The sequence below is a fragment of the Sorex araneus genome, chromosome 3 (assembly GCF_027595985.1).
Source record: "Sorex araneus isolate mSorAra2 chromosome 3, mSorAra2.pri, whole genome shotgun sequence".
NCBI classification, from domain to species: domain Eukaryota; kingdom Metazoa; phylum Chordata; class Mammalia; order Eulipotyphla; family Soricidae; genus Sorex; species Sorex araneus.
In genome coordinates, this window is record NC_073304.1 from 238,265,801 (window position 1) to 238,290,755 (window position 24,955).

The following is a 24,955-nucleotide window of genomic DNA, read 5'->3' on the forward strand; positions in this document are numbered from 1 at the left end:
GCACCCGGGCTCCTGGCCTCCTGGTCTCCAGGCACAGCCGCGCTCAGGCCTGCAGGCAGGTGCGAGGGGCAAGTCATGAGAACCAGAAGTAATTTGCAAACATGAATAATTTTTAATTCCGGGAAGGGGACAGTGCAAGGTCCTGGACCTCCAGCCCTCGGGACTTTGTCTCCTGCTCCAAGGTGGGGGGACAAAGACCGGCCAGAAATGGCCTCCGCCTGCCGGTGGCTGCCCGCACTCACCTCCCGGAGAGCCCGTGGGGAGACAGGGTCCCTGACCCGCGCCTGGACGAGCCCAGCTCGCAGTGGGCCCCGTGTCCCCAGCAGCCGTCACCGTAACGGGGGGGGGGGGAGGACGGGTGCCTTGGCTGATGTCTCTGCGTGGCACGGGGGCTGAGCGGAGGCGGCCCCAGCCCCTCCTGCGTGGAGGGCCCAAGGATGACCTTTCCCGCCAGCGAGCGTGCGTCGGGGCTCTGCGTGGGACCCCGTGCCTTCGCCCGCCGTTGGGAAGCCCACCCCAAGGGGCTGCCTGAGACAATGAGAAACCAGATACCATGGAATTAGTGAAGAATTTCTCAGATGCAGCGGAAAGGAGGAAATCCAGGGGTTTACGGACACCTGGGCGGGCGGGGCTGTGCTGATGCTCAAGACCCTCCGCGGGGCGGGGGGCCGGGCCCCTCAGGCTGCACCCCTCCTCCCGGCCCCGCGGCCAGAGGTGCCTACCGTGCCACCACCATGCCAGTGCCTCCTCAGAGCGGGCAGCGGGGGCAGGGAGGCAGCTCGGGGCTGCACAGCGGTGTCCGCTGCGGAGATCCCGTCCCACCCTGGCACGGCCCCCAGCCCTGCTGCGAGGGGCAGGAAGCGGCGTGGAGAGGACGGCCAGGGGCCCTGGTGTCCATGACCTGCTCGCTGGGGCCTCCGGAGACCCCTGAAAGGCCCAGGGGAGGGCGACAGGGTGGCAGCCCCACACACCCCAGGTGGACACTGGGTGCAGGGCACACTTGAGACTGCACCCCGCAGCTCGGCCGGCCTCGGCTGTGGACGCTGGGGGTGGCCACAGGACGGGGACACGCTGAGCCCCTGCCCGCCACAGGGGCCCTCAGGGTTCACACATGCACACACACAGCACACACGATTCTGGTGAAAGCTCGGACACGCCTGCTGCCCCCAGCTTGCCCGAGGGTGCTGTGGCAGCGCCAGGCCGGGCCTGGGTCCGTCAGGGTGGGGACAGAGCTTAGCCACTCCCGGCGCTGCGTGCCACTGGCCGGCCACCCCAGGGTGGGAGCCTGTGCTGAGGGTCCCAGGAAGGTGGGGGTGGCTGAGGACAGCCGCGGGGGGCAGCGGGGCCCGAAGAGGCTAGGAAGGACCTGCAGGCCGGGTGGCTGGGGCGCCGCTGGCTTCCACCGAGAGGTCACCGGGCTCTGGCCTTCGCCTTCCTCTCTGCCGACGAGGGGCACTGTGGGCTGGGAAGGAGGGTCTGGTGGGCGGAGTATGGACGGCGTGACTGCGCAGACGGCGGGCATGGCTGCGGGCTCTGTAGCGGGGGCCCAGGAGAGGCCGAGCCCCTTCACGGTGACTCCTCTGGGTGCCCCCTTGGCTGCTGGCTCCGCGGAGCTCCCCCACGGTCACTCTCCCAAGCAAGAGGCCACGAGGGACAAGGACGAGGCCCCTTGCGAGGGCAGAGGGAGGGAGGGGACTGCATCTGGGGCCCCGTCAGGGCACACCAGGGCCTGCGAGCTGGCTCCGGGCGGGCTGCTGACTGCCCGCCAGCTGGACGCTGGTGTTTTAGGGCTTCTTCCAGAAGTACGCCGGGATTTCTCCTGACCTAGTTTGACCTCTCCGCAGATCCTGTCTTGGGAGGTGGAAGACAGGAGAGGGCTGGGGTTGGAGAGTGGGCACTGCCCTCATCTCACCCCCCTTGACCGTCTGCGGGGCTGGGAGTGAAGAGGAACCTTGGTGCGAAACCCAAGGGGCTCTCTCTGGCCCCCTTTTGTCCAGTGGTGACCCCTCACCCCAAATCACGGGGCATCTCGAGCCACTGCCGCCCACTGTGGGCAGACGCTGGCCGTCTGGACCCAGGGTGCCCCGAAACCTGCGCTCTGGCTGCTGTGCCTGGTTCTGGCCGGCGAGGACAAGCGCCTTCCCGTGGGAAACGTGAAGGGAAACGTGGGGGTCGTGGGGCGCGGCCACTCTGCCTGCACTCGCCCAGGCTGTGTGCAAAGGGGTAGGAGGGAGCAGGGCGAGCAGGCCTGGCACAGGTGTGCGGGGCTCCGGCTCGAGGCACCGTGGGGCAGGGCCAGAGCCAGTCTCACCCAGGGTCCCTCTCTCCCCGGGACTGGACCCCACCGAGACCACCCTGTGCTGGGGGCAGGACGCGGGGCACAGCAGGCTTGACCCTGGGGCAGCCCAGGATGGACAGACGTGTGGCCGCCCCAGGGTCACGCCAGGCCTGCTTGTGCCCTGCCCCCCGGCCCCCCTCCCTGCCCTGCAGAGCTCCAGGCCGCCCCTCTCCTCCTCTGCCCCTGCCCACCCAGATGCCACCCTGGCTCAGCCTGGCCAAGACCACCCACTGGGCTGGAGGGGCCCCCCAGACGCTAAGTTTCCAGCCACCAGCTGTGCTGCCCCAGGAGGGGCCCCGGGCCTGCCCTGGGGACTGGGAGCCACCATGCCCGCCTGGCATGTGCCTTTGTGCCCCAGCCATAAGGGCCGACCCCATTCCAGCGCGGGCAGGCGGCTGGCCAGAGCAGTGGGAATCACCCGCCCTCCCCGGCTCCCAGGGTGCCAAAGGGCACTCTCCAGCGGGGGAGGGGCGGCGGGGGGGCCTGGGGGGCTGTGTGGAGGGGGCAGTTCTGGGCTGGTGCAAACTCCCAGCCCCCCCTTTTTTTTTAAGAACTCTCCCTCCCCTCCCCTCCCCCCCTGCTGCGCTCCCCTCCCCCAGGCGCCGTGGCTGCCGGCCAACAGCCCCACACTGGCCGCATTCAGGCCTCTATCTCTCGCGGTGCCGCCCGCCGCCCCCGCCCCAGGACCCTGCCCGCCGCCCCCACCGGTGCCCACCAGCCCCCAGCTCTGCGGCTCTGCCCGCGCGCGCGCGCCCAGCCCCAGAAGGTCGCTGGTCTGCAGGGCTGGCGGGGCGCTTTCTGGTGGCTTTTGGAGGGCACCGAGCCCCCTGCCCGCCTTAACCCCTGCCTGCCCGGGCCCCCACTCCCTCTATCCACCTTAACCCCTGCCTGCCCGCCACCCCGGGCGCCCACGCGTCCCTCCCTCCGCACCCACACCCGCCCTGCAGGCAGGACCCAGGACCCTGCCCACCCAGTGCCCCCGAGCGGCCGCAGGGATCCCGCGCAGGACGCGACCGGCACTCACAGCCACAGGCACCTTCGAATCTCCTTTACTATGTACATTCAAGCAGGGGGTGTCGGGAGCTTAGCCTAGACAGTCTAGCAGCAGTCTCTAGAGAGCTCTTCAGCCTTTTAACAAACTTTTTTTTTTTTTGCACATAGAAACAACACATCCATGTGTACAGTATCCAAAAATATATACCAAGGTCACCGGTATAGCAGTCCCTGGCCGGGACGAAAGGAAATGAACCGAAACGCGCAGAGAGGGGCAGCAACAGAAAATAGTTTGTCTGATATAGAATATAACATGATCTAGAGGAAACTCCATAAATCTAGGTTTTTATATTTCAATATATAAATACCTACAAATAAATATATATATATGTATATATATATATCGGCCCGAAGGGGGTGGCCGGGCCTTCTGAGCTCAGACAATACGTTTCAATATAACACCACGTACAAACGGGGGTGGAGCCTGCACTGGACGAGTTAGCACGGGAGAGGATAATACTAGGACGCGGGCGCCCGCCCGCCCTTACACCGTCACGTACTCCTTGAAGGTGACGGTGAGGCAGTTCGCGGTGACGTCGGTGATGATGATGTTCCCGAAGAAGGGCTTGAACTCGCCCAGCGGCTCCTCGGGCTCGTCCTGCGCCGCGGCGGGGGGCTTCTCAGCCGCAGGGGGCACGGTGGCCGCCGCCACCACCACCGGGGCGGCCGCCTCGGGCTTCACGCGCGGGGCGCTGGCCGGCGCCGCCGCCTCCCGCGTCTTCACGCAGCGCAAGTCTATGGGCTCGTCCAGGTCGGAGTCCAGCAGGATGACCTCGGGCGGCGGGAGCGCGGCGGGCGCGCCGGCCCCCAGGCAGGTGGGGGTGCTGATGCTGCGCGCCGTCAGGCGCTTCTTGCCGGGGTCGCGCTCGCCGTGCGTCTCGGACAGGCAGCGCTTGCGCGCGTGGGCCGGGCCGAGGCCCAGCGTGTGCGGGGCGTGCGGGGCGTGGTGCGGGGCCGCGGGCGGGCCCCGCGCGGGGTCCCAGGCCAGCAGCTCGGGCTTGGTGGTGAGCGGCAGGGGCTGCTCGAGCGCCTCCTTGGCCGGGGCCGGCTTGCGCGCGCCCGCCTCGGGGGGCTGCGGCTCGGGCCCCGCCGCCTCCTCGCGCCGCTTGCCCGGCGCCGCCTCCGCCTTCTTCTCCTCGGCGCCCGCCTTCTTGAAAGTCCGCTCGTCGGGCGCGCGGCGCTTGTGGCCGGCGCGCGCGTCCTCGGCCTCGGCCGACTTGATCTTCACGGCCTGCATGCCGTTCTCCATGTACTTGCTCATCACGATCACGATGCGCCCGTTCTTGTTCTTGTTCTTCACGATCTTCATCTTGCCGCCCAGCCCGTTGCCCGCGCCCGCCTCCTTGGGCGCCGGCGCCAGCCCGTTGGGCGGGCCCTTCTCCGCGCCCTTGCCCGCCGCGCCCGCCGCCCCGGCCAGCGGCTTCACGGCGCCCAGGTAGCCCTTGGCCGCCGCGCCGTGCGCCCACTTGTCGGGCGCGTGGCTCTTGGCGCCCAGGTCCGGGCCCGCGGGGCTGGGCGCCTCCTTGTGGCCGGCCTGGTACTGCAGGTCGTACATCTTGGGGTCGGGCTGGTAGGGGTGGTGCTTCTTGCTGTTGAGCTGGTAGTAGTACTTGCCGCTCTTGCCGGGCGGCGGCGGCTTGCCCGCCCTCTCCTTGCTGTGCGGCTGGTACTGGTGGTGCTTCTTGCTGTTGAGCTCATACTGGTGGCCTTGGCCCTTGCCCTGCGCGCCCAGCTCCAACTTGGCGCGGTTGTCGGCGGAGGAATCCTGGAGCCCGGTCAGCACGTTGGAGCGGCGGGCGAAGGTAGGCACCTGGGGGGACGCGGGCGGGGGTGAGCGGCCCCGCCCAGCTCCGCCCCGCCCCCTCCCCGTGGGGCCGGTGGAGAGGAGGTGGAGAGGAGGCGGGACGGGCTGCGGAGAGGAGTGTCCCACCCGCCCCCCGCCCGCCCCCCGCGGGTCCCCGAGTCCTAGCCAGGGGAAATTGGGGGCGGGCGCGCATTCACCTGGACCACCAGCGGCTTGGGCTTGGGGCCTCTCTTCCGACACCCCATCAGCTGCTCCTGCCGTTCCCTGGGGACAGAGGGCGGGGTTAGCCTCAGGGTCACTCCCCTCCGCGTCCTACCCTCTCCAGGCGCCACCACCACCCGCCAGCGAGATGGGAGAAGCGCTGGGGCAGGAGGTCGGGCCGCCGTCGGCTGGGCACCTGGGCCAGCTCCAGGCCCAGCCTGCCTGGGGCTCCTCTGCCCAGAGGGTCTTCCGAGAAGCGCTCGCACCTCCCGGAGGTCCGCACCCGCGTCGACGCCCCCAGCAAGGCGGCCGCCGGGGCCGGAGGCCTTGCGCCACGCGGGGTGGGCGCGGGAATGCAGGGAGGTGAAGCCGTGCCCCCGAGGTGGGTCCACGCTCGCGGCGGCAGAGGCACACGATGCTAATGACCTCATTAGGATTCAGATGACAGTGCCGCCGGCAGAAGGGAGGCCCCTTCCTTAAAGGCCGGCACCGAACAGGGGGAGGGGCTGCGCCCTTGTTTACACAGCCGCAAATGAGCCAATTAGGGGCCGGGGCCGGGGGCGGGACCGCCGACCAGGTTCGCCGCCACCAGGTGAACCGGCTGGAGCGGGCAGCGCCCCGGCTCCTCCCGGCCGCCGCGATTCCCAAATTATTAAGGCGCGCGGGGCTGCAGCTGCGAGACTTCCGCCCGGCGCCGGCGGGGCCGTCCTGGCATTCCCCCGCTCTCCGAGGGCGCGGGGCGCCTCTGCAGCGCCCGCCGCGGCGACCCCGGGGCCGGGGGCGGGGAGGGGGCCTGACTCCGAAGTTGCGTGGCATTGCAACAGCCCGCGCTGGAATTCTTCGGGGACCCATTATGCAACATGGCATCAGCCGCTGACATGGTTACAAGGCGAACTCCCAGGTGGAGGAGGCGGGTCCTTCCTGGCAGTCCCCCCCACTCCCCGCGACGCGGGAGTGCAACTTCCCCGCGGTCGCCCCGGGTCTGAGTGCTCCGTGCCAAACTCGCCACAGGAAATAATGCAAAATCCACGGGGTGCGGGCAGCCTGCGGGCTGTCCCCGCCCCTGCCCCCGCGGGCCCCCCAGCCAGCCCCGGCAGCTGCGCTGACCGCATCTGCTCGGCTGCTCAGGCCCGTGCACAATCGCCCCCCACCCTGTCCCACCCGCTCAGGCGGGCTGGTGGGCTTCCGAGCGCCCAGGGGCCCGGCACGGCAAGCCTCCAGGCCTGGCAGACCTGCCCCTGGCCACTCCCAGCTCCCTGGGGCGCAGAGAGGGGCTTAGCGACTTCTCCCCGGCCCCCAACAGGTTAAGCGCGGGCCTGGGCCGTCCTGCGGTTTCACAATGCCACTTCCCCGAGCTGGCCCGCCAGGTGGCTGTGCCAAGCCGCCAGCCCTGCGGCTGCAGGGCCAGGCACCTAGGCCCAGGGGGGCTCCGAGGCAGCCCTGGGAGAGCCAGGTGCAGCCCCTCCTGGCCCCCACCCGTCCCCTCCCCGCCTCCCCCCAGCCTCTCCCTCTGGGCTCTGCCCCGCCCCCACCCGGCTGCAGCAAGGCCAAGGACAGAGGCTGGAGGCCTGGAGGCCACAGCCCCGCCACTCAGCCCCGGGTGTGGTGCGGTGGGGGAGCCGCTCGGGTGGGCCCCCGGGCGCCCCGTGCCCGCCCGCTGGCCGCCGCGGCCCACTCGCCCGCTCCCATATAAGGTCACGCTGGAGGCGGCCGGCTGCAGCTCACCTGTTCTGGAAGGCGATCAGCAGCCGGGGGTCCAGGATGTTCTCCTCGGGCTCCCACGTGTTATATCTTGCAAGGGAAGAGGGAAGGGGACACGCGTCAAGCGGAGGGAGCGGGCCCCGGTCAGCAGAGGGGCCTGGGGGAGCCCTCGGGCGGTGGGTGAGGGCTGGCCGGGGGCTTCTGCAGGCCGGCCCCGGTGCCCGCCGCCTCCCGAGTCAAAACAAACACACCGGGGGAAAGGCCGCGGAGGAGGGGCGCGGGGAGCCGCGAGCAGCTCATTTCGCAGTTGTCAAGAATTTTAAGCATGTTACTGTGACATGTTCCCGAAGCCCCTCTGCTCCCGACCGGCAGCCCAGCTGCAAAGGCGCAGCCCCACCGCCGGCCTGGCCCGCTGCAGCCCGGCTCCGTCTGGCCCCTAATCCGCTCGCCGGCGACCCCCCCACACCCCCTCGCGGCCCCGGCGCCGCTGTCACGGGCAGGCACCCCCCAAATACTCAGCCACACAAAAAATACGCCCGTCCGTGTGTGTGCGAGTGTGTGTGCGCGTGTGCCTGCGCGTCTGTCTCCATCCGGTACGTTCGCGTTTCAAATAAAAAAAAATATTCCGCACCAAAAGCGCCGCAGTGACAGTGCCCGACGCCTCCAGCCTCCCCCCCCCCGCCCTCCCCGCGCCACGCGGAGGGACGAGGTGCCCAATTGCATTTTCGTCGCTTTTTCATTTTTTTTTTCTGGTTTTGCAATATGGAGCCGTGCGCGGAGGGAAAGGGGGAAGGAGCCATTTTCTGCTGCACATCAGCCAGCGCTGCGCCCTCCCTCCCGCGCCGGCCTCCGCGCTCGGCCCCGCCGCGCGCCGCTCCGCCGGCTCCTCCGAGCGCATAAATTAGTGATGGCATTTCCCGGAGAGCCGAGCACCACACTGGGCCCGGGCTCGGGCTGGGGCTCGGCTTCCCCAGTGCCTGCCACCGACCTCCCCACCCCCTCCCGCTCCTCCTCCCGCCTCCCGGCCGCTCCCCCCGCCGGCCCGGCAGCCCGGCGGGTCCGGCCGCCCCGGCCCCGCGCCGCGGCCGCCACTTACTTGGGGGACCAGCCTCTCCATTTCACCAGATACTCCACTCGGCCCTGGGGGAGGGGGCGAGACAGCACCCCGTCAGCGCTTCCGCGGGGTCCCGGCTCCGGCCCGCAGCCTCCCCACCCCCTTCCCGCCCGCCCGCGGCCCGCCGCGCCCGGCCGCCGCGCCCGCGGCCCCTACCTTGCGGATCCGCTTCTTCTCGATGCTCTCCACGGCGAAGACGTGCTCGCCAACAGCTGGCAGCTCCATGGCCCGGCCCGAGCGCGCCGGGGCGCGGGCGGCCGGCGCGGCTGCAGACGCTGCTGGCTCCCGCCGGCGCCCGGCTGCCGCCCCGGCCCCGGCGCCCCCGCCGCCCGCCCGCGCGCTCGCCCAGCCCAGCCCGGCCGGCCCCGCCGCCGCCGCCGCCGCCGCCGCCCGCCGCGACCCCCGGCTCGCGCTCGCTCAGACAACTGCGCCCGGACCGCGGCTGCACAAGAACTCATGCAAATCCGACGTCAGCGGGCGGGGCCTCGCCGGGCTGCTCGGCGTCAGGGGGCGGGTCGCCGCCGGGATTGGCGCAGCCCGGCCTACCCGAGGCCCCGGGCCCGGGCGGGCGGGGACGAGGCGGGCGGCCGGGGGGCGGCGGGGAGGCGGGCGCCCGCCCGCCGGGGAGGTGCCGGGGCGGGAGCCGGGAGCGGCGCGGGGCGCCGGGCCGCGGAGGTGTGCGGCGGGCGGCGCGGGGCGGCGTGACAGGCCGGGCAGGGCCCGCGCCGCGACCCCCGTCCCGCCGCCCGGCGGCGCCGCGGCCGGCCCCGTGCTCTCCCGCGACCCGCGTGCGCCGCCCGGGGGACCCCGCCGGGGGCCACTGAGGCCTCCGCCGCAGTTTCCAGTTGCGCCGAGTTGCGTCACGTGCGGGCGCGCGGGGAGCCGCCGGCAGGGGGCGGGATCCGGGCCGGGGCACCTCCGCCGCCCGCCGCGGGGGCACTCGGGGAAGCGGGCGGGCGAGGCCGGGGTGGGCGCGGGGAGCCCCCGACCGGCCGGGGCTCGGGCGCGCGGCCCGCACCCCCGGGGCTCGTCGATCTCCGCGGCCCGGGCCCCCTTCCGGGGCGCGGGGGTGGGATGTCCCGGCGCCGGCAGCCCCTCGGTCCCCGCGCTGGAGGACGCTGGAGATACAAAGACAGCGCAGGGGGCGCGGGGGCTGTCCCTGGACGGCCCGGGGCCCCAGGAAGGGCGTGGGCCGAGGCGGCGGGGACCGCGGAAGCGAGAGCCAGGCCGAGCCGGGCCCCAGCCGGGCCCCCGCGACGGAACGGTCCTGGGGGCCCGGCCGCCCTCGGGAGCGCGCGTCCCCGGGCCAGGCCCGCGGGCGCGCCGAGGCCGGGCGGCACGACGGGCGCCGAGTGTGAAGTTTAGCACCTCGGGCGGGGGGAGCTGCTGCCGCCGCGCCGGCCTCCGGGGGGCGCCTTCGCGGCCGCGGGCTCGGCGGGGTCCCGCGTCCGGGGGCGCCGCCGCGGGCGCGCCCGCCTCGGGGTGTGCTGGGCCCCCGGCTCTCCCGGGCCCCCAAGGGTTGGGAGCAGGAAGCTTGCGCAATCCCTTGGCGGAGCGTCCGTGCAGAAGGAAAAAGAGCAAAAGCCGAGCGAGGGGGTGGGCACAGCGCCACCGGGTCTCCGCTCCCTCCCCGACGCGCGCCCCGGAGCGCCGGGTGGGTGGGGGCTCGGGAAGCCCGGAGGGGCGAGGCGCACCCCTCGACCCCCGACCCCGCGCGGGGCTCCGGCCCGCCCAGCCCGGAGCAGCTGCAGCCCCGCTGGTCGCGGTCGCGGTCGCGCCTGCATCCCCCGCCCCGCGCGGGCGGCGGGGGCTACAGTGGACGCATTGGCGGCCTGCGGAGGCGAGGGGCGCTCCCCCAAGGGTGCTGGGGTGCGGGCATGTCCTGGGGCGCCTCCTGGGGCTCGGTCTGCAGCCGCTGCCTTGGACTGGCTGGAGGTACAACACCCTGGAGCAGGGGGCGGGAGGGGGCCGGGCGGGGCTTGCTGGGGTGTCTGCGGGGCCGAGTCTGGGCCGGGGGCTCCGGGGGTGGCAGGCGCTGGGGGAGGCGGCTGGGAGGGGTTCGGGAGAAGGTTGCTGCCCTGCCGCCCTCGCTGCCCCCTGTCCTGCTCAGGGGCGGCGGGACACCTTCGCGGTGGAAAGGGAAGCCCCCCAGCCTGGCGTGGGGAGCCGGGGCGTGGGCAGGACAGTCCCCTTCCCCCAGGGCTGCCGCCTGTGAGTATGGCCAGGGGCTGCTGTCCCCACCTAGTCTGCTCAAGTGTCCAGGGTGGGGGCAGGACTGAACTTCCCAACACCCGGCTGCCTCCTCTGAAGAAAATCCCCTGGAAAATCTGTTCTTGGGTGTTTCCCACCTGCCCTGCTCAGGTGGGAAACACCCACAGGGCCAGGAGTGCCCATCCCGTCGCCCCTCCCCCGCGACACCGCCTGCCCTGGGACCTGCAGCTCCAGGGGCCACGGCGTGGCATCTGGGGCCCCTGGCGGGAGATCGGGCAAGCAGGGTGGGCGGGCATGGAGGGGGGGCAGGGGGCGCCCCCACGGCCTGCCTGGGGGTCCTGCAGGAGAGGACCTTGCAGGACACTTGCTCTCAGACACTGCACAAGTCCAGCGTGCCCGCGCCTTCCTTTCTGCCCAGCACTCAGGAAGTGACCGAGGCACACAGGGCACCCCCGCGAGAGGACGTTCCCCCAAAACCCCGTTATTTATCGCTCCGTGGAGACGGGAGGGGGCAGGCATATGAAAGAGGGGCCCTGAGGCAGGACAGAGGTCACCCCTCCAAGGCAAGAGTGTGCCGAGGCCAGGGTCCTGGGGCTCTGGGCTGCTGGGAGGGGAGGAGGCAGATCTGGGGTGGGGAGCAGGGGCTCCCCTGAAGTGCTCATCCCCAGAGCCTTCTGGGAAACTTGCCTTGGGGCCTCCCCTACCACCCTCTGCCCAGTGCTGGCCCAGCGGGCAAGTCCAGCCCCAAAGTCGGTATTCCCGGAGCTTTCAGCGGGGCCCCTGGCTGCCACCGGGCTGTCCCGGCTCCTCGGGGAACCCCCAGGAGGGCGCGGGTGGGTCCTCCCAGCTGGGGACAGCTCGGGCCCCCGCCTGGGTGAAGGACAGAAGCCCCCCAACCCCGCCCTCGGGCTGGGCCCCCAGGGGCCCCGGGGCCCCGGAGAAGACTCCTGCTCTCCCGCTTTCGCGGGGCCCCCGCCCCCGGGGGGCCGACGGAGCCCACCAGGCCGAGGTTTCCCGCGCGAGAACTCAGTCCCGGCACGGCTGCCCACCCCGGGAAGTGAGTGGATTCTTCCCGAACCCAGCCCGGGAGCAGGCGCAGCGGGCACCCGGCCTCGCCCCGTGCCCTTCCCCTGCCCGGCCGGCCGGGCCCGACGCCCCTGGCGCTGCCCCGGGGGGTCTCGCACCGCCGCGGGCCCGTGGAGGGGCGGCCCGGGAGCCCGAGCCGAGGCCGCGGGCGCGGCACTGCCCTCGCGCTTGTCGCCGCGGCGTGGGTGGCGCCGCCCTGGTGGGACCATGCGCGGGGACAGGAGCGGGCGGCGGCCGGGGACCCCCGCCTCACACGCACGCGCCCTTCGGAGCGGTGACTCGGTTTCCTGGGCGCCCCTCGCCCTGCATCCCCGCCCCCGCTTTCTGCTCTTTGTCCCACAGCCCGAGGAAGGGTCGGTTTTTATGGGGGGCGGGGGCGACGCTCCCGAAGCGCCCCCGCCCGCGTCCCTCCGCTGCAGGCTCCGGCGACCGGCACGGGGGTCCGGGAGGAAGGGCCGGCGGGGACCGGCCAGCGCGCCGCGAGCCCGGGGGCCCCTGCAGGTCCTTGGGGCCACAGCGGCGCCCGCAGGGCCGCGCCTCTGCATTGCGGCACGTAGGGGTCGCCGGCGCCCGGCCGGACGCGTCGTTCTCTACGACGTCCGCTCCGCCGCCCCCTCCCCCCAGCGCCAGGCACCCCCCCGCCGGCCGGCGCGGAGAAGCCCACCCGGCCCCCGCCCTACATCCGGCCGCGGGGCTCCCGCCCGCCCGGGGACGCGCCCGGGATCCGCCGCTCCCCGCCGAGCCCGGGGGGCGGTGCTCGCCCTTCGGGGTCCCGGCCGCGGCGCTCCCCGCGGCTCGCCCTCGCACGCCCGCCCCTGCGTTCCGCTCTCGGGTGCCCCCGTCGCGCCCCGGAACCGAGCGGGGCCCGCGGCTCGCGCGCTCCTTTCTTCCCTCCGCGCGCCGGGGCTCGGGGACCAGCGGCCAGCAGCGCCCGAAGTGGCCGCGGCCCCGCGCCCCCCGCCCGCGCGCCCCGCCCGCCCGCGCGCCGGCGGGGGAGGCGCGCGCGGCGGGTGCGGTCCCGGGGCCCGGGCGCGCCGCCACCCCCGGCGGGCAGCCGCGGCCCGGAACGGCCCGGAGCGGCCCGGACGCCGCTCGGAGGCCGCGTCCCGCCGAGCCCGGGCGGGGGAGGGGCGGGGGCCGCGGTCGCGCGTCGCCTGCGCCGATCGATCCCGGGGGCGGGAGCGCGGCGAGCCCCGCCGGACACCTGGGCGGGGGGGGGGGGTCGCGGAGAGGGTGGGCGGGGCCCGGGGACCGTGAGGGGGTCGGGAGGCCCCCCCGGCTCAGCCCGGCCTGCCGGGGTCCCGGCCCGCTGGGAACGGCCTGGAGCACCCCACTGGGCCCCCACCCCCAATTCCGTGTTGTCTGTGCAGGCCGGCCCTGGGCACTTCCGGAGCCGCGGCCGTCTCCCTGCAACTGCGTCCCTCCCTGCCCAGGTCCCTGCCCGCCCTCCCCGCACCCCGGGGACGGGGTCGTCGGACGCGCCCACGTCCGTCCCGTTCGCCCCCCGGGCACCCCCGCGCCCCCACCTCTGTAAAGGCACCCCAGCTCTGTGCAAGAAGTCCGCCCGCCCCGCTCCTTCCGGGGGCCATTTCCTGGTGGGTCTCAGAGGACCCGGGGTGGGGGGGTCGCCGCCGTCCCCGGGAGGTTGAAGACCCTCTCACCTGGGGGCCCGCGCGGCGGGCGGGGCGGGGGCAAGGGCGCGCGGGCCTGCAGTGCCGCCGCCCTCCTCTAGGGGGCGGGCTCCGCTCGGGCTGACCGACCCCGGCCGGGCCCGGCGCCGCCCCCCGCGCAGGAGGAAGGGTCTGCAAGGGTCTGCGCGGGGCCAAGGCGGGGGAGGGCGGCCCGCTGCCGTGGGTGGGCACAGAGCCCTGGGCCCCTGGCACGGTGCCACACCAGCCCCCACGCCCCCTTCTCCGGGGAGAGTCGGGTGGGCCGGGCGCCCTGGCGCCTGGAGGCAGCTGGGGTCCAGCCGCAGGGTCCCTCGTCCCGCTCTCCGAGGCCGGTCGGGAGCCAGGCCCGGCCTGGCAAGGGCACGAGTGCCCCAGCCAGTGCCTTCCGGGGGCCCCGGGGCCCGTGGAAGTGCTTCATTACTCTCGCCTCGGCTGGCTCCGGCTCTGTGCCCAGAGACGGCTCCTGCAGGCCCGGGGGCCACAGCCCCGGCGCCTGGCCACCGCCTGCACCTTCTCTCCTGCCCAAGTGTTCTGTTTCTAAAGTCGCTTAGAATCGCAGCGAAGGGGCCGCCGGGTGGGGACGCGGGTGGCAGGGCGCGTGTCTGTGTCCCCAGCACCTCCGGGAGTGGCCGAGGCTCCGCTGACCAGAGGCCTAGGCTGGACCCTGCACGGTGCTCTGAGCACTGAGCCCGGAGAAGGCCCTGAGCCAACCCGGATGCGGTTCCTTTTAAAACAGAATAAAACTGCGGTAAAATAAACGTGAAGGCCTTTACCTGCTTCCCCCCTCCGGGCCCTTGCCCCTGGCACTGCACGCCCGCCCCGAGTTCTCCCCAGCCTGCCTTAGCCGCTTCCGCGGTTGGGTTTCAGGCCCCGCCTAGCTGTACTCGGGGTCACTCCTGATGGTGCTCACGGGACCCTATGGGGTGCCGGGGATCGAACCCTGGGCCAGCCGCATGCAACGCAAGCGCCTTACCTACTGTTTTCTCTCTGACACCTTTCCTTCCTCTCAGAATTAATTTTTCTTTTTTTTTTTAATTTTTTTTTTGTTTTGTGGGGGGACACCCAGAGCTGTCCAGGGATTACTCCCTCTGGCAGTGCTCGGGAGACCATATGAAACACTGGGGTCGACCCCAGGTTGGCCGCGTGCAAGGCAAACACACGGCCCGCTGTGCCGTCGCTCCAGCCCCTCTACTCGTGCGTTTATTTGCCCACCCAGCGGCGCTCAGGCCTTTCTAGCTCTGTGGCCCGGAGACCCTGGTGCTACGGGGACTGTGCCCAGCGGCTGCGGGCGTCTTGCCTGGCACTAGGGTTTCCTTCCCTTCAGAACTGAAGTCCTACTCCATTGTATGCCTCGTTTCTTTTAAAATCAGGGGGGAAAAGCTTTAGGGCCCGAGAAAATGGTCTGTAGACCGCAGTGCGCCCTGGGCACGCGGGCGAGTGCGTGGCGCGTGGCTCCGTGACGGAGCCGTGGACGGTGTGGGAGCGGCACCCCGCTCTCGCCGCGCCTCTGCCTTGGAGCCTGGTCGCTGGCCCCCAGCGTGGGAGAAGCGGGAGGGCGGGGCCGCCCCCCCCCACGGCCCCTCACTGGCCAGAGCTGCTCTGTGCTCGGGTCGCCCACACGCCCGTCTGGCCTGTGTCAGCCCGTGGGCTGCGGGCCCTGACAGTAATGATCCTAATGGAGTGCTCTCGGAGGCCCGGAAGGCCCTGGCGAGGCGTGCGGGGGCCGGCTTCCTGGATGCTGAGGAGGGGGAGCCCTGGGGGAAGCCTGTCTTTGTTAGACCAGGCGAGGGGCACTGCCCGGGCTAGAGGAGACCCCCGGGCCAGGCCAAGGGGACAAGGCTGCAGGAGGGCTCTGTGTGCGCGCGTGTGTACATGCATGCAGGGCTGCGGGAGAGCTGTGTGTGTGCGTGTGTATGTGCATGTGCATGTGTGTGCAGGTCTGCAGGTGTGTGTGCGCGTGTGCAGGGCTGCGGGAGGGCTGTGTGTGCGTGTGTGTGCGCGCGTGTGTGTGTGTGCAGGTCTGCAGGTGTGTGTGCGCGTGTGCAGGGCTGTGGGAGGGCTGTGTGTGTGCGTGTGTATGTGCGTGTGCGTGTGTGTGCAGGTCTGCAGGTGTGTGTGCGCGTGTGCAGGGCTGTGGGAGGGCTGTGTGTGTGCGTGTGTATGTGCGTGTGCGTGTGTGTGCAGGTCTGCAGGTGTGTGTGCGCATGTGCAGGGCTGTGGGAGGGCTGTGTGTGTGCGTGTGTGTGCGCGTGCGTGTGTGTGCAGGTCTGCAGGTGCGTGTGCGCATGTGCAGGGCTGCAGGAGGGCTGAGTGTGTGCGTGTGTGCGTGTGCGTGTGTGTGCATGTCTGCAGGTGGGTGTGCACATGTGCAGGGCTGTGGGAGGGCTGTGTGTGTGTGTGCAGGGACAGGTCCGTGTGTGGGTGGTCCGTGTGTGGGCGGGCTGCTGAGACCCCCGTGGATAAGCTGAACAGGCCCACCCATGTGGGATGGCGCTTCCGAAGCACCAACCTGATTCTCTGCATGGTGACACGGAGCTGAGCCAGCCCCGAGACCCTTCTCAGGACGCGTCGGCTGAGCCCAGTGTCCCTTCTGCCTCGGATAGTTCTGCAGCCCCTCGTGGGGCCTCAGCCCTGCTCCCCGGGGCCTCGCTGGGTGCCCGCGGCCTGGCCACTCAGAACGGAGGCGCAGGGTCGAAAGAGCGAGGACAGGAAGACGGCCCTTGCTTTGCATGTTCAATCCCCAGCACCACCTAAGGTCCTCTGAGCTTCACTAGGATGAGCCCTGAACACAGAGCTGGGAGTCAGCCCTGAGCACAGAGCTGGGAGTCAGCCCTGAGCACAGAGCAGGGAGTCAGCCCTGAGCACAGAGCTGGGAGTCAGCCCTGAGCACAGAGCAGGAAGTCATCCCTGAACATGGAGCTGGGATTCAGCCCTGAGCACAAATCTGGGAGTCATCCCTGAGCACAGAGCAGGAAGTCATCCCTGAACATGGAGCTGGGATTCAGCCCTGAGCACAGAGCTGGGAGTCAGCCCTGAGCACAGAGCTGGTAGTCAGCCCAAGCACAGAGCAGGGAGTGAGGAGTCAGCCTCGAGCACTGTGGGGTGTGCCCCAGCCCCCAAACCAAGATGGAGGAGCAGCCTCAGGCCTCGGGGCTGCTGGTCCCTGGAGCCCCCCGAGGCCGGCCTCTGCCACGTGCCACGCAGCGTGGTTCCTGTGGGGGTCTGGGGGCTCTCCATTCTGTGCCCACCGCAGGCTCCTGGTCGTCGGGCCCCTGGTGGACACTGAGGCGGGGCAGTGCCAGCCTCGCGCCCGGCTCCCGAGGCCCAGGGCTGCCACCCTCTCCTCGCCCCACCGCGTGCCGGGGTTGCAGGGGTGCTGGGTCGCGAGGGCCCGGCCCATGCCTCTGCCTGGGGGTGGAGCCCCCTCCACCCCTGCTCCCCCACTCCCTGTGGGCCCCACTCCCTGTGGGCCCCACCCAGAGGAAGGCCCGAGTTGAGTCCCCCGACACGTGGCCCAGGAGACCCCGCACCCTCGCCCTGCCCCCTGCTACTGCGCCCCCCGCCCCCAGGAGCCTCTCCACAGCACTGCCCTGAGCACTGGGCCCCGAGCCCCTGCCTGGGGGCCCCCTCAGCCTCTTGGTGACAGCAGCACCCGTGTCCATGTCCACCGCACCATGAGAGGCCAGTGCCCGCCAGGAGGGGCCAGTGCCCGCCCAGGAGGGGCCAGTGCCCGCCCAGGGGAGGCCAGTGCCCGCCAGGAGGGGCCAGTGCCCGCCCAGGAGGGGCAGTGCCCGCCCAGGGGAGGCCAGTGCCCGCCCAGGAGGGGCCAGTGCCCCGCCCAGGGGAGGCCAGTGCCCGCCCAGGGGAGGCCAGTGCCCCGCCCAGGGGAGGCCAGTGCCCGCCCAGGAGGGGCCAGTGCCCACCCAGGAGAGGCCAGTGCCCGCCCAGGGGAAGCCAGTGCCCGCCCAGGAGGGGCCAGTGCCCGCCCAGGGGAGGCCAGTGCCCGCCCAGGAGGGGCCAGTGCCCGCCCAGGAGGGGCCAGTGCCTGCCGAGGGGAGGCCAGTGCCTGCCAGGAGGGGCCAGTGCCCGCCCAGGAGGGGCCAGTGCCCGCCCAGGGGAGGCCAGTGCCCGCCCAGGAGGGGCCAGTGCCCGCCCAGGAGGGGCCAGTGCCCACCCAGGGGAGGCCAGTGCCCGCCCAGTGGAGGCCAGTGCCCGCCCAGGAGGGGCCAGTGCCCCGCCCAGGAGCGTCCAGTGCCCGTCCAGGAGAGGCCAGTGCCCCGCCCAGGGGAGGCCAGTGCCCTCCCAGGAGGGGCCAGTGCCTGCCCAGGAGGGTCCAGTGCCCGCCCAGGAGGGGCCAGTGCCCGCCCAGGGGAGGCCAGTGCCCACCCAGGAGGGGCCGGACACAGCTGACTTTGTGCCCGCCGCAGTCTGGGTCCCTGGACTGAGCGCTGGGCACAGCCAGGATGGACGCAGCCCAGAGCCAGAGCCGGACAAACCCTCACCCTGCAGCAGGGCCAGTGCGAGGTCCTTCTTGGGAGCCTGTCCCGAGGGTTTCGCCGTCTCTGACATAACCGAGGGCTGGGGGGTTCCGGCCTGCGGTTCCCAGCAGGCCAAGAAACGGGCCGGTACCGCCTGTCTTTCGTGGCGGCCACACCTGGCAGTGCCCGGGGCCTCCTGCAGGCACTGCACTCAGGGGTCACTCCCGCAGGGCCGAGGGATCGAGGGCCAGCGCCCGCCTTCCTGCCGAACCCGCTGGCCGCAGGAGAGCCCTAAGTGGACCCTGCTTGCTGCTGGGACGTGGGGCGCCCACCCTCGGGTCAGGCCCAGGCGGGTGGGCGGGAGACAGGGACGGCGGAGGGTCCCGGCGTGTGGGGGAGGGGACACAGCCGCCGCGTGGCGTGTTCTCAGGCTCGCACCCCCCCACTCTCAAGGGGAGGCTCAGCGTCGGCCCCTTGGCCGTGCACGGGGCGAGGGGCGCACGCGGGGCCCCACCCCAGGCTCTGGACGCCGGCTGGGGTGAGGGTCACTGTCCCAGACGCACCTGCCCCCCCTGCACGCAGCAGCTTCCCGTGTGCCCAGCGGCGGCGGGTGGGTGGCGGGCGGGCTCTGGTGAGGCTGTGAGGCCTCGGTTGGCACTTTGTCCTCTGGTCACCCGCCTGGCTGCGGGGTGGCCGCGTGCCGGCACAGGACAGGCCCCCTGCGGAGCCGTGCCCGGCCGGCCTGAGGGGTGAGGACGGATGCGGGGGTCTCTCACCTGGGAAGGAGCCTGGCAGAGCGACGGAGACGGTCACGGCAGCCCGTGGGCCGGACACAGGCTGAGGAGCAGCGGCAGGGCGGGCCGAGGGCGGCCAGTGGGGACAGGCTCTGCTCCACGAGCACCCCTGGAGCCGCCCGAGCCGTGACATGGAAGCCACAGGGCAGAGGCCGGGCCACCCTGGGGGCCGCCGTGCCCACTCGAGCCCCAGCCTGTCCCCGACGTAGGAGGAGTGGGGGCTCCTGGCCAGTGACCGTTGGTCCCGAGGACACTGAGGCCACAGCCGGGGCAGAGCCGGGAGGGCAGGGCAGCGAGCACTGTGAGCCGAGGCAGGAGTTCTGGGCGGGTCAGACGCAGACACGCAGTAGGCAGAGCCCAGGGGCACCCAAGGGGCACTGGGCACTCCGAGAACCAGCACGTGGCTGTGGAGGGCAGTCAGCAGGGCAAGTGGACACAGCCACGCACATGCACGCACATGGCCCCCCCCCGTGTGCACACACGGATGTGCAGGCATGCACCCGCACATGCCCCGACACGCATGTCTGCTCACACATGTACACGTGGCCACTGGAGGGCTGGGGGAGGGGCAGACGGAGTCGGTGCCGAGACGAGACAAGGTCCTGTGGGTGCGGGCGGGCGCGTGCCCAGCAGAGGGGAGGGAGAGGGCTCAGCTGGCCACTGCCCGCCGCCCGCCCTGCTGGACTTTGCCCCCGGCCCCTCTCCCTGGCTTCCGGAGGCCTCCCGTCCCGCAGCCGCCCCGGGCTCCCTCGCGCCTCTCCTTCCTCGCTTCCTCCCGCTCAGCCCAGGGCGGGCGGCAGGTGTTGGTCATTGGCCAGCGGCGGGGGTGGCGCCGATCAGTTCTGTGGGGTGCTGCCCCGGGCCTGGCCTCCCTCCCGCGCCCCCACGTGCCTCCCAGGACAGAGCCACAAGTGGACGTCACTGGGCGCTCTGTCCGCTCTGGAGCCAGACTTTCACGAAGAAGAGCGCAGGACGGGGCGGGCGGGGGGGCTCTGCGGGAAGGGGCCTGGGGGGGACGCGCCCCTGCCTCTGGGTGGGCCTCTTGGCCTCTTGGCCGCCCACCCCGTTGGCAGTGGGACGCCTTGGCGGGCCCTCTGGGAGCCCCGGGCATTAACTGGGCACCCGGCAGAGCCGACCCCCGCCCCGAGAAGCCGAGCGTCACTTGTGCTGCCACCGCTGCTGGGCACTGCCCGGGACGCTGGCCCCTGACGGGCCCCTGACGGCCCCTGACTGGCCCCTGACGGCCCCTGACGGCCCCTGACGGCCCCTGATGGCCCCTGACGGGCCCCAGCGGGCAGCTGCCGGACAGGTGACCTGGGGCTGGTGTGTTGACTGGGCCCAGGGCACCTGCTGTGATTTCGATTTTTTTGACCCGGGGGATGGACTGGGCCACCCCCAGGGGTGCTCAGGGACTCTCCTGGCTCTGTGCTCGGGGCTGACCCCTGACAGTGCCCGCCCGGGACCCGTGTTTGGTGCGGGGGTTGCACTCAGGCGGCTGGGTGCTCTCTGCGCCCTGAGAGCACAGGGTGCGGGGAGACAGGCGGACAGGGCCGGCTGGGCGCTGGGCGGGGCCTGGGCCAGCTCCGCCCACTGCCCCCTCCAGCCCCCCCCCCCCCCCCGAGCGTCAGTTCGCGTTTACCGAACATCGCCCCTCCCGTAGGGGGTGCAGTTTTTTCATTACCTTTTCTTCATTTTATTAAGTCATGTCAGGATTTTTAAAACATGTTTATGTTTGTTTTTCATTTCACTTTCAAAAAACAAACAGGAGCTGGAGCGATAGCACAGCGGGGAGAGCGTTTGCGGAGAGAGAACGCGGCCGACCCGGGGTTCAAATCCCAGCATCCCATATGGTCCCCTGAGCACTGCCAGGGGTAATTCCTGAGTGCACAGCCAGGAGTGGCCCCTGTGCATCGCCAGGTGTGACCCCAAAAAAAAAAATTCAATTAAAATGACATATAATGTTGTATGTGTTATATATGACATATAGAACGTGACACATCATGTTTCGTGTACAGATGTCTCTTCCTTGGAGTAAATAATTGTTCCTTATTTGCATACAGCTAGCACTGCACTGTAGCACTGTCATCCCATTGTTCATCGATTTGCTCGAGCACCAGTAACGTCTCCATTGTGAGACTTGTTACTGTTTTTGCTTGTCGACTACGCCGGGAGCTTGCCGTGCTGCGTGCCGGCGGGCCGCTCGAGGTAGCCTGTATGCAGCCAACATATTTTGCTCAAGGCTTTATTTTGTTGCTTGTGTTTCAGGTTTTGTGGGGGGTGTTGGTGTGGGGCCTGACCTGGCAGACCCAGGGGACCACGCGGGGTGGTGGCCGCAGGGCCAGCCCGCCCGTCCTCGCAGGCAGGGGGCACACCAGCCCTGACGAGGGCAGCATGGGAGCGCTCAGGAACGTGGTCACCTCACCACAACCAGGAGAGTCAGGCTGTGGGCGCGGTCAGCACCTGGAGGCCAGCCTGCGGAGGTGGCCCGGGGGCACCCAGCACCGCCTCAGCCAGCCTGTCCCAGACTCTCCTGAGCTGCACCCGGAGGCCCCAAGAAATGTCTGCCCAGAGTGTGGCTAAGTCTGGCGTCCAGCCAGACCGCAGGGCCGCTGCCCTCCCCTCTCCGCGCCCACACCGGGGCCAGGGTCCTGCTGGACCCGCGTGCCCGTCCCGCTCATGCCCGGGCCAGTGTCCTGCTCACACCCGCGTGCCCATCCCGCTCACACCCTGGCCAGTGTCCTGCTCACACCCAGTGCCCGTCCTGCTCACACCCGGGCCAGTGTCCTGCTCACACCCGCGTGCCCATCCCGCTCACACCCGCGTGCCCATCCCGCTCACACCCGCGTGCCCATTCCGCTCACACCCGCGTGCCCATCCTGCTCACACCCTGGCCAGTGTCCTGCTCACACCCAGTGCCCGTCCTGCTCACACCCGGGCCAGTGTCCTGCTCACACCCGCGTGCCCATCCCGCTCACACCCGCGTGCCCATCCCGCTCACACCCGCGTGCCCATTCCGCTCACACCCGCGTGCCCATCCTGCTCACACCCTGGCCAGTGTCCTGCTCACACCCAGTGCCCGTCCTGCTCACACCCGGGCCAGTGTCCTGCTCACACCCGCATGCCCGTCCCGCTCACACCCGCGTGCCCATTCCGCTCACACCCAGGCCAGTGTCCCGCTCACACCCGCGTGCCCATCCTGCTCGTGTCTCTCCTGCCGCTGCTGGTGTTCTGCCCAGGTCTAACTTCGGCCACACTGTGCCGAGGCTCAGGTGTGGCTGGTCCCCCTCACAGGGACGCTGCAGGCAGGAGGCCCAGCCCTGCTCAGCTGGGGTCCGAGTGAGCCGGCTGGAGAGGAGGAAGGAAGCCGGGCTCGGCGGGGGCCTCTGGCCCAGCCTGGGGACTGAGCACTGCGATAGCGTCTGGCTTCGGAAGCCCAGGCTGACAGGCCCTGCCAGACACATGGGCTCCCCGCGCCCCCAGGAGCAGGAGGGCCCTGAGCGGGCACCGGCCAGCTGCCAGCTGCACACTCAGCCCAGGGCCTCCAGCCCAGGCCCGAACCTGGGGCTGCCCTGCCCTGCTGCTCTCCTGGAGGGGCACTCTGGGGGCTGCAGCCCTCGGGGACCTTGTGGCAGGGAGGGTGGGGGGCTCACGTGGGGGTGGAGCCCTTCTGGGGGGCCTGGGCCTGGCCTGGACTCGGGGGTGACGGGGGAGGAATTCCCGTTTGTGAGCGAGCTGACTCACCGCCACCCCCAGGCCAGGACAGGCCGGCGGGCCCGGTGGGGGGAGGTCTCACCATCTGGGGTGGGGTGCTGAGCCGCCCAGAGGGCCCGAAGGCCCTGTCCCCCTGGCCTGCACCCCCGTGCCCACCGTCAGGCCTTGGGCTGCTGCTGCCCGTGCGCCGAGGCCGTCTGCACAGAGATGCACACGCGTGTCTGCACACAGCCCACACGCACTGCGTCACACGTGTGTGCCCGATTCTCCTTCCCACGGCGCTCACCATGCACACGCGGTCTGTGCTTACAACACGTAGACAGGACAGGCGTGGCGGCACGCACATGCGTGTGCAGGGGGCCTCATGCTCTAAGCAGGGTCTGGGCTTGTGCGTGTCCCGCAGGACAGCGAGCGCGGGCACGGACAGCTGCCGGCCCTGACGCGGGCCTGGCCTGGCCCCCAGCCCCGACTGCAGAGGCGACAGCGGGGGGGGCTGCGAAAGGCCATACGAGCCCCCGCCCCGTTGGCGGGAGCAGGAGGCCCGACCCCCGGGCGAGCTCGGTGCTGGGGGGCCGGGCGGTGCCGGGCTCGGCTGTCTCGGCGGCAGAGACGCCGGCGGTGCGGCCCTCAGGGCCCCGTGCTAAGGTTGCTCCGTCTGGTTTGGGGCCACACGATGGTGCTCAGGGGCCATGTGGCGCCCCCAGGGCCCGGTTTCTCCCAACGCGAGGTCACATCGCGGGCGCACCCCCGGCCCGAGGCAACAGTGCTTGGTTGGCCGGACTCCCCGAGACCGTCCCACACCCCCACGAGGAGCCCGACCGGCCGCGCTGGCTCTGGCTGTCCTGCTGCTGCTCCTCTGGTGCCGGCTGGGAGCTGCTGCTCCTTCCCCGGGACGGAGGGTGTCACACCCTCCGCGGGTGGGGGAGGCGGGAGGCGGGTGTGTCCTTAGGGCGGGGGTGGGGCCACCGGCCGTGCTCAGGGCCCACCCCAGCTCTGCTCAGCGATCATTGCTGGGGGCTGCCCGGGGGACCCGGCGGGTCCCGGGCGTGGGGCAGGGTGGGGTCCCTGCGGCCCCCCTGCGGCCCGAGGGCTGTGCGCTCTTCACTGGACAGTTCGCTCGCCAGCGTTTTCTCCGAGAAGCTGGGGAGAGAGCAGGCAGGTCGAGGCGTCTACCTTGCACCAGTCGGCCACGCCGGGCCGGCCACACACGGGGTCTCCCACGGCCGCCAGGAGGGGTCCCCGAGCACAGAGCCAGGAGTCCGCCCCGGCCGCCCGCCCACGGAGGGGAGCTCTCCTCGGCTCTCCGCCACGTCTTCCCTGGAGCAGTCTGACGGTGAAGCCGCCCGGACCCCCGCTGGGCCCACTGGGGGCTCGGACGCTGGCTCCACAAGGGTCCACCTCTCTTCTAGCTGGTTCCGGTTCCTGCTGCTGCCCCTGAGCTGGCCAGGCGCGAGGTCGGGGTGGGCAGTCTGGATTTCCCAGTCCTGCTGACCGCCCCCCCCCCTCGCCCCTGCGCCCTGCGGCTCCACGGCCCCTGCTGGGCACCCGCCCGCACCCGCCAGCCCAGACCCTTCGCGGGAAGCGTCAGAACCCGCGTCTCGGCCTCTCCTGCCCGACGCCGGGTCCCAGCCCGTCCCCGGCCGCCCTCGGGCCCTCCACGGCAAGCCGCGCTCTCGGCCTTATCAGCAGTGACGCCCTGGTCAGTCTGTGCCGTGGTCAGCACACGCTTCTCAGCGCCTTCGTGGGGGCAGCCCCGAGCATGTGGCGGTTTCAAGGCTGTTCTGAGAGATAGCGGGACTCGGCCGGCCTGCTCCGGGCTGCTGGGCTGGGGGAGCGCCCGGCTGCCCGCGTGGGCCACTGCCGCGCCCGCCCCGCCCCGGCTCCGCGTGGACAGCACAGCTGGGCGGGCTCCCCGCGTCCCACCCGCCCGGAGGCCTCCCTGCCCCGGCTGGCCCCGGCCAGCAGCAGGGAGGGGGCCCGGGCGCTGCCTGTACTTTCTGGGGCCACACCGGGGTCCGCAGGGGCTGTGTCCAGCGGTGCTCAGGGGCCTCTGCTGGAGCTGCTGGGGGCCCAGGTGGTGCTTGAGATGAAACCCAAGTTCCCGCCCGCAGGCCTCCAGAGGGGCTGTACCAGGCGGGCCCGGGGCCTGGGGGTGGGGCTACAGGGCTCCGCCCCCCGCCACGCCCACGTCTGTGTGCTGCTGAGAAACTGCCCTGGTGACGTGGAAACACTGACGCTCCCTCCGCCCCCCGCCCGCCTGACCCCTCTGGACAGACCCGCCTGCCCCCGGTGCTCTGCGCCCAGGGGTCTCTCCTGGCAGGCCTGGGGACCATCTGGGACGCCAGGCTGGAACCCGGGTCGGCCGCGTGCAAGGCCAACGCCCTTTCGTCCCCACTGTGCTATTGCTCTGGCCCTTACGTATTGTTTGTTTGTTTGCTTTTCCTTTTGTTTTTCGGGCCACGCTCAAGGGTTCCTCCTGGCTCTGCCCCCGGAATCACTCCTGGTGCTGCGGGGGTCGGGCCCAGGTCAGCTGCATGCAAGGCAGCGCCCCACCCACTGCTCGATGCCTCAGCCCCTTCGATTTTTTTTTTTTTTCGGGTCATACCCGGCGATGCTCAGGGGTCACTCCTGGCTCTGCACTCAGGAATTACCCCTGGCGGTGCTCAGGGGACCATATGGGATGCTGGGAATCGAACCCGGGTCGGCCGCGTGCAAGGCAACCCCCTACCTGCTGTGCTATCACTCCAGCCCCCATTTCTTTTCTTTTTTTGCTTTTCGGGTCACACCCGGCGAT

At 71.3% G+C, this 24,955-nt stretch overlaps 1 protein-coding gene across 1 annotated transcript; it reads right to left on the reverse strand.

The window, feature by feature from the left end:
- Positions 1-3,371: 3,371 nt before the first annotated feature.
- Positions 3,372-8,540, reverse strand: CBX4 (chromobox 4). The gene is made up of 5 exons (XM_055133349.1): positions 8,368-8,540; positions 8,194-8,237; positions 7,122-7,187; positions 5,393-5,459; positions 3,372-5,201 (listed from the first exon to the last, which is right to left on the reverse strand). The coding sequence occupies exons 1-5, from the start codon at positions 8,434-8,436 to the stop codon at positions 3,876-3,878; spliced, it is 1,572 nt and encodes a 523-aa protein (XP_054989324.1). The 5' UTR covers positions 8,437-8,540; the 3' UTR covers positions 3,372-3,875.
- Positions 8,541-24,955: the final 16,415 nt, after the last annotated feature.